This window comes from Orycteropus afer, unplaced genomic scaffold, assembly GCF_000298275.1.
Source record: "Orycteropus afer afer isolate SDZICR_OR568_19922 unplaced genomic scaffold, OryAfe1.0 scaffold00088, whole genome shotgun sequence".
In the NCBI taxonomy this organism is placed as follows: Eukaryota; Metazoa; Chordata; class Mammalia; order Tubulidentata; family Orycteropodidae; genus Orycteropus; species Orycteropus afer.
Genome location: NW_006921675.1, coordinates 10,131,527 through 10,139,097, shown reverse-complemented (window position 1 = coordinate 10,139,097; position 7,571 = coordinate 10,131,527). Strand labels below are relative to the sequence as shown.

At 36.2% G+C, this 7,571-nt stretch overlaps 1 protein-coding gene across 1 annotated transcript in view; it reads right to left on the bottom strand.

The window, feature by feature from the left end:
- PCNX1 (pecanex 1) overlaps positions 1-7,571 on the bottom strand; it is a 210,724-nt gene that overhangs the window by 36,198 nt on the left and 166,955 nt on the right. Inside the window, exons 23-26 of the mRNA XM_007942339.1 lie at positions 5,842-5,954; positions 4,923-5,052; positions 2,482-2,540; positions 207-422 (exon numbers count right to left, since the gene is read on the bottom strand). Of these exons, the coding sequence (XP_007940530.1) occupies positions 207-422; positions 2,482-2,540; positions 4,923-5,052; positions 5,842-5,954 (518 nt within the window). The remainder of the gene's footprint in view (positions 1-206; positions 423-2,481; positions 2,541-4,922; positions 5,053-5,841; positions 5,955-7,571) is intronic.

Genomic DNA, 7,571 nt, shown 5'->3' with positions numbered 1-7,571 from the left:
GAGCTTGATGTCCCCTGCAACTATGGTCCCAAGCCCTCAGGTTCAACTACTTGGTCTCTCTGGGTAGCTGGCTGTGACCAAGCAGTGACTACAACCTTGCCCCTTGAATTTTATGACAACTTTTGATTTGAGATATAAACATATAAAATTTAAGATGTCATAGGAGTACACTTTAAAAATAACATAAAAGGTGAATTAAGTCTTACCTCTGAATTCAAGTCCCCGCAGCTGGAAGGTGACCAGACCATTGCCTATCTCGATAAGGTGCACTAATGCATTGAGGTAGTCAGAGGCCAGAATGAAACATTCCCCAGTACTGTAGTTTCCCCACCGACCTAGGAGCAGATCACCACACAGACTGTGCTGCAGGGATCTGGTTAAATGTTCATAGAAGATGGAATTCAGATTGTTGTCATCTGACCCTATAAAGAGGAATTCAAAAAATGGTTAAATTTTACTTTATACTCCCTTTACACTGACAAACAAGATTGTTAAAAATATTAAAACTAACTTTCAGTTAGGGCTGTATCTATCTATTTTTTGACAAGGAAAGTAATATTTACACCCTCAAAATTTCTATCTGAAAATGAACCACGGTAAAATGGAAAAGTTCCAAGAGAACTTAGAGTTAGACGTCAATCTCCTCAAATCCCTCGTTGCCTTTCGTAACGTGGGAATTGGATTAGGTGAGACCTAAGGCTTTTCTGTCATCATCTTAGTTATCTAGCACTGCTGTAACAGAAATACCACAAGTGGGTGGCTTTAACAAACAGAAACTTATTTTCTCACAGTTGAGTTGGCTAGAAGTCCAAGTTGGGGGTCCCTGTCGGCTCTGGGGAAGGTCCTCGTCTCTTCAGCTTCTGCACCCTGTCTCCTTAGGGAGCTCCATGTGCCTTGGCATCTATCTTACCCCATCTCTGCTCACTTGTTTGCATGTTTAGTCTCTTTTCTATCTCAGAAGAGAATGACTCAAGACACACCCTTTACTAACCTTGTCTCATTAACATAACAAACACAACCCATTCCCAAATGAGATAATAACCACAGGGACAGAAGTTAGGATTTACAACATGTATTTTTTAAATCCATAACAATCTCTAAGAGTCCATGATCTTATAATGGAAACCACGTAAAAGAAACAAAAGAGAGAAAAGAAATTCAGAACAAGAACTAAAGAAGTGGGTAAAATAATACAAGATTTGAAGAAACAAAACAGTCAAAATACTGGGGGAAAAAAAAAAGTTGGTCACAGAGAATCTGTATGCTGAGATAGGAACTACTACCTTGAAAGAAATAAACTGTATACACTGAGACGGCAGCAAAGAACCCATGAAGTCTGTATGTTAGGGTTATTCTTTAAGAACAAAATTAGGATTAAAATATCACTCAAGAAACGAGACAATCATCTCTAGATGTAACCTCTCCAAAGCAATAATCTGTATGTGGGTGTTCAAAGTATAGTGTCAGAGAGAGGCAAAATACTCTAAGCTTACTGATAAAATAATAAAAGGGGAACACCAGACTCTAATGTCAGTTACATAACTGTATCTAACTCTTTGTCTGCCCATTACAAAGCTGTGCATATTAACTGAGGACATGGTCTTTCTGGCGGTACTGTCAGCATCATGAGGATGCTACTAGAGCTAAAATGGTTCTTTTATCTACTGGGAAATGATCATGAGTAATAAATACCAAATAATAATCGTCATTAATAACAAGTTCTTGCTCCCATTTTATAATTATGAATTAATGTGATTATTATAATTTAATTTCTCAAGTGAGCAGAAAACTTGAGAGAATTTGCAAGTCAAATAGACACAAATATTCCAGTCTATTTGGGAGTTAATATTTCTTTTAGTAAATCAATATATTGAAATTCTGGTTGACACATGAATCTCTGTGATTGGGGCAGTGATATTCACTGTCTCTGTGTCAGATTACTATTGAGTAGGCCAACAAAATGATGTTTCTCAAACAATAAAACTAAGAACCAGGGTTCAGGTACTAGTAACTCCACCAAAATACTATCCACTGAAATCCTACCTAACTGGCCAATTGGTGTCCCCTAGATAACATCTCTACATACAATAAACTAAATAAAAATTTATAGCTACTAAAATATTTGAGGGAAAAGGAGGCAAACATATTAATAAAACATGTATCAATCTGATTATATACCCTTCAATATACCTGATCAGTTTTATTTTAACTGTTCTACTTTTTAACATATATAAGAACAGCTTTTTTTTTTTTTCCAATCCTAGCAGCATTCCCATGATGCATTTTTTAGAAGCTGGGCATACACATCTGTAGATGTTCTCATTCACATATACTTTGCTAAAGTAAAACAAAGGGTATTAAGTTTTTAAAAATGATTTATTTTTCATTTGGAACTCGCAAAGGACTCCCAACAAGCTTGGTGTGAAATAAATATACAATACCCCTTACACCTGCCTCTTCACTCACAACCAGAGTTATTACCTGGATTTCTATCAAGCTGGGAAGCCAATCTGGTGTTTGAATGATCCACTCGTTTTGTGCTGAAGATGCAAAATAAAACATTTTCAGTAACTTTTCTTTTACACTTCAAAAATATTTAACAATTAAGGAAAAAGAAGAAAACTATAGGATATAAATGAAATAAATATCACGCCTTATGAAAACCTCTGGTAAAACCTATGTTAGCATAACTATGAAACTTCTTGGTAGCACAATTGTAGCGAGAGTCTTTTTGATTCTCCCACTTTCCCCCTCCCCACATATACATGCAGTTTTTCCCAAACTGATGTTTCCCTGAACGATGTGTAGAAAGGTATTAATAAGCACTGTGGGAAAACAAACAAAACTGACCAGGATGAGAAAAGGCATACCACATGCTGGTCTTAAAAATTTACAGTACATGAAATACTCTCTCCAGGGGAAGGCACATCTACTACTATCTGTTGGTACAGTGTTCTTCAGAAAACTAGTTCACAAAATGTTGTCCACAGAACCCAGGGCAGGGGCTTCAAGACCCTTTTGGGGACTTTTCAGGATCCAAACTATTTTCCTAACAATTAAAAAAAAAAAAAAAAGGAAACCAAAGCCAATGCCAATGAGTCGATTGCAACTCACAGCGACCCTACAGGACAGAGCAGAACTGCCCCATAGGGTTTCCAAGGCTGTGAATCTTTAAGGAAGCAGAATGCCTCAGCTCTTTCCCGTGGAGCGGCTGGTAGGTTCAAACCACTGACCGTTTTCAGTCAGCAGCTGAATGTTCTAGCCACTGCAATGCCACGCCATGATTCGACTTTGTTCACTGTGTTGATAATTGCACTGATGGTGCTGAAGCATCAGCAGTATAACTGCTGGTACCTTGTCTTGAATCAAGACAGTGGCACCAATAACGATGCTATGAGAAGTATTAATTTTATTAAATCTCATTCTGTACAGGCCTTTTAAATATCCTTCATGGCAAAATGAGAAAACACACATTTGATAAACAAAGATGATTCAGGCTTGGCTACTGAACAGACATCTCTTGAAAATGAAGAAAGTCAGCCTGTCATTTCAAGGAAAACAGCTGACAATATCTATTGTCAAAGATAAAATTCAAGATTTCAAGCAAAAACTAGAATTTTGGAAAATGTGCATTTACTACCACAAGCTTGAAAGCTTCCTTATACTTAAAAGTATTTTTTTTTTTTGCATTGGTGGTGACATTAATGAACACATTTAAAAAATATATATATTGTATAATGAAATATGTCATTTTTTAAATGATATATTTGACTTGAATTTTTCCAAATGACCACTAAATGATAGTATACAATTATGCATGGATAAAAGATTCATTCAAAGTATAAGAAACATCAGTGGATTTTGATGTAACTGACTCACTTCTTAATATTCATGAATATGGTTTTAGATTTCACATCACAACCAACCATTAATAAACTACCATTTCTCAAATTTTAGAGTAATATCCACAATTATCTGGGGGTAAAAAAAAAACCCTAATTCACTGCCATCAAGTCATTTCTAACTCACAGTTACCCCCACTGGGTTTCCAAGGTGATAAATCTTTACAAAAGTAGATTGCCTCATCTTCCTTTCATGGAACACCTGGTGGGTTTGAACCACCAACCTTCTGGTTAGCAGTCAAATGCCTTAGGTACTGTGCCACCAGAGCTCCCATTAAAGACCTTTAAAATGTTTATGCTTACTGATTCAACAATTTCCCTTCTAGAAACTCTTCCCCAAATAAATAAAATAAAGTATGGCAAGACTACATACAGATATAGTTACTGAGCATTTGATTAATAATTAAGCTTAAATGGAGAAAATATTTTATGTACAAAGATGGTCACTAGAAAGTTTTACTCATGGAAACCCAGAAATAATTACTACTTTCAAAATAAGGTAACATTACAAAATATGAAGTTTGAGTGTTATTTATGTGGAGTAATTCCAAGAAATATCATTGAAAGGAAAAAAGAAACAAAAGAAAGTATATTAAATTTGTTGTTGTTGTTGTTATGTGCCCTTGAGTCAGCCCTGACTCATAGCGACCCCTCCTTGGGTTTCCGAGGCAGTATCACTACGGAAGTAGGATTGCCCAACCTTCCTTTCGAGGAGTGGCTGGTGGGTTTGAACCGCCAGCCTTCTGGTTAGCAGTCAAGTGCCTTAGCCACTATGCTACCAGAGCTCCCATATTAAATTAGAACTCTGTTAAAAATTTTATGAACAGAAAAAATACAGAAAATAAAAAGTAATTTCCTCTAGTATTTCTAATTTCACTATAATTTTCACATTTTATAAGTTAATAATTTTTAGCAAAAATAAGTATTTCACCACAAATTATTAATGAGGAATAATTCGTGGTATAATTTTTCCTAGCAAAAATGTTAATAATTGGCTACCGAGTATTTTATTTTACTCACTTATAGTCTCTCTCCCAGAACTTCACAGGTCGAACATACGAAGTGATGAATATTGCGCTTCCCAGAAAGGGGTTTAATGGAGTAGAAAAGAAGGCAGAAACAGCAGCTTGAACAAACAGCATGGCTGAGTCTACGGGGAAACTGGTTAAGGTACTTAACATTGACCTTAGCACCAAATGAGAAATACAGCTCACCAACACATTTAGATTACAGCAATTAGCAGCATGGGATTCATCAGAGGACTACAGAAGAGGCGGGTCACCAGACAACTAAGGGGGTATAAGCAGAAAGAGCTAGAAAATGCAACTTGCCATGATACTTTGAAGGGACCCAATCGAATATCTGCTAACATGTATTTGGTAAAAGTCCATTTATCAATCTTGGGTACAAACAAATGTCTGGGTTTAATTTGCCAGGAGACTGAAACTAAAATTTAAAATACCACAAAAGTCTGTGTTTCAACATCTATGAGGCCACTGACCTTTACTTTTTAGTGAGAAAGTACTCTTAAGAAATGATAAGACTAGAACATTTTGGATTAATTACAATCATATGCTTATGAGAAATGTTTCATAATGAAGATATTTATTTTAAAATGTCCTAATCACATTCTGCAGGTACTGAAAATTCCTGAGCTTTAATATTTACATAGACAAATAAAATTTTAAATCAGCATTACAGCTTTAACACCTTTCCTATATTCAGATACCTGTGTATCACAGATTTTCACGTAAGTTAAACAATCAAAATCAATGTAATTATGAATAAAAAGAACTGTGCATTGTTGGTAATTTATCATACACTATCATTTATTATCCATTAACCATATCCGGTGCCTATGGGAGGTTATGCCTCCAAACCAACATTCTCATCAAGGATATGACTGCCCATTCTTATAAAACCGTAATGAGAAGGATACGGGGCACTGCAAAGGGCTGAGCAAAAGCATGAAAAGCAGAACCCCATGTAATTTGCCACGGGGCAATGTAGGTATACACAAACTGCAGTTTATAAAGGAGTTCCCAAAGCTGTAGGAGGAAGAAGAAAATAATTAGCAAAAAAGTTGCGAAGTACAACATGAATTGAAAAATGAAAGACCCATGAAATGTATTTTCTCCCTAACAGGGAAGTGGCACTAAGATGAGTTTATGTTAGGAAGAGATAGATGTATCAACTGCCAAAATGTTGTACTTTTTTTTTTTTTTTTAAAGTTGGCAAATGTTATGCCCTCTATTGGCCATACTAATAATATCAGTTTAACAAATGCACATGCATGCGTGCACGCGCACACACACACACACACACACACAGAGGTTCTAAAGTCCATTCCTCCTATACGTTAGTGCTTTGGAAATTGAGCATCTCTTAGCTGTAACGTCAAAAGGCATCTGCAAGCAGGCAGGCAGGGGATAAAGCTGTGATATCGTTGTCACTTTCTGTTCATGAAGGAAACTGATTGTGCAGATCAGATATCTGTTCATACACCTCAACTGTTACTGCCACTGGTGGCACAATACACATTTTCATCTTATTTAAATTTGGATCTCTTACTGCTGTTGAGCATGTTTTTAATCCTGAAGCAGTTATTGTATTTGCTCAAGACTGCCTCTAACATTGCAAAGCTCAATCTCTCAAAACAGATCACAGAATCTCAAAAGCAAGAGGCTCTGACCAATTCAGGTGCATGATTCAGGCACCCAACACCCCAGTTCTTAAAATCATCTACCTGATTTATAAATGAACCTGTTTAGCTTCCAGTTAAACAAAAATCACAATTTCAACCAATTAGAAAATGCTGATGAACTCCAATATTCTTTGCCATGATTTAATAATCAGGATCACAATAAGTTAAACAAAACAAAACAAAACTCCCTGCCAGTGAGTCAGTTCTAGATCATAGTGACCCTTTAGGACAGACAGAGCAGAACTGCCTCGTAGGGTTTCCAAGGCTGTAAATCTTTACAGAAGCAGATTGCCTCATCTTTCTACTGTGGAGTGGCTGGTGAGTTTGAACTGCTGACCTTCTGTGGTTAGCTGTCTAGTGCTTTAGCCACCATGCAAACACACAGTAAGTAAAAACAGCACATACATCACCATGATGCCACTACAAATGCTTAAAAGCAGTGATTCAAAAACAATTCAGGTTATAAATGTGAAACAGACTGCACTGAGATTTTGACTTTAATATTGAAGTAGAAAAATGATATGCAATTACACGGATAAGTGGTTGGTTAGTAAAAACATTTTTGTATACACTTAGAGTAATCTTTTTCTTCAAAGGTTATTATTAAATTGATGGTATATCCTATAATAATACCTTAGAATAAAAATAAATGTAAAGAGATCCCTTGTGTATTACTTGATTATTATCTTAAGTTCTATTTAGTGACCATATGTAATGCAAGCTCCTTAAGGGCATGGTTTGTACTCAAATAGAAAGTACTAAAATCCACTACTCTAATACATCAGCCACTCCTCGGAAGGAAGATGGGGCAATCTACTTCCGTAGTGATACTGCCTCGGAAACCCAAGGAGGGGTCGCTATGAGTCTGGTCCGACTCGACAGCACATAACAACAACAACAACTTTAATACAGTCAGAATATAAGGAATGTATTTCAAAGACAGTTTGATTTACACTTTTAAATTT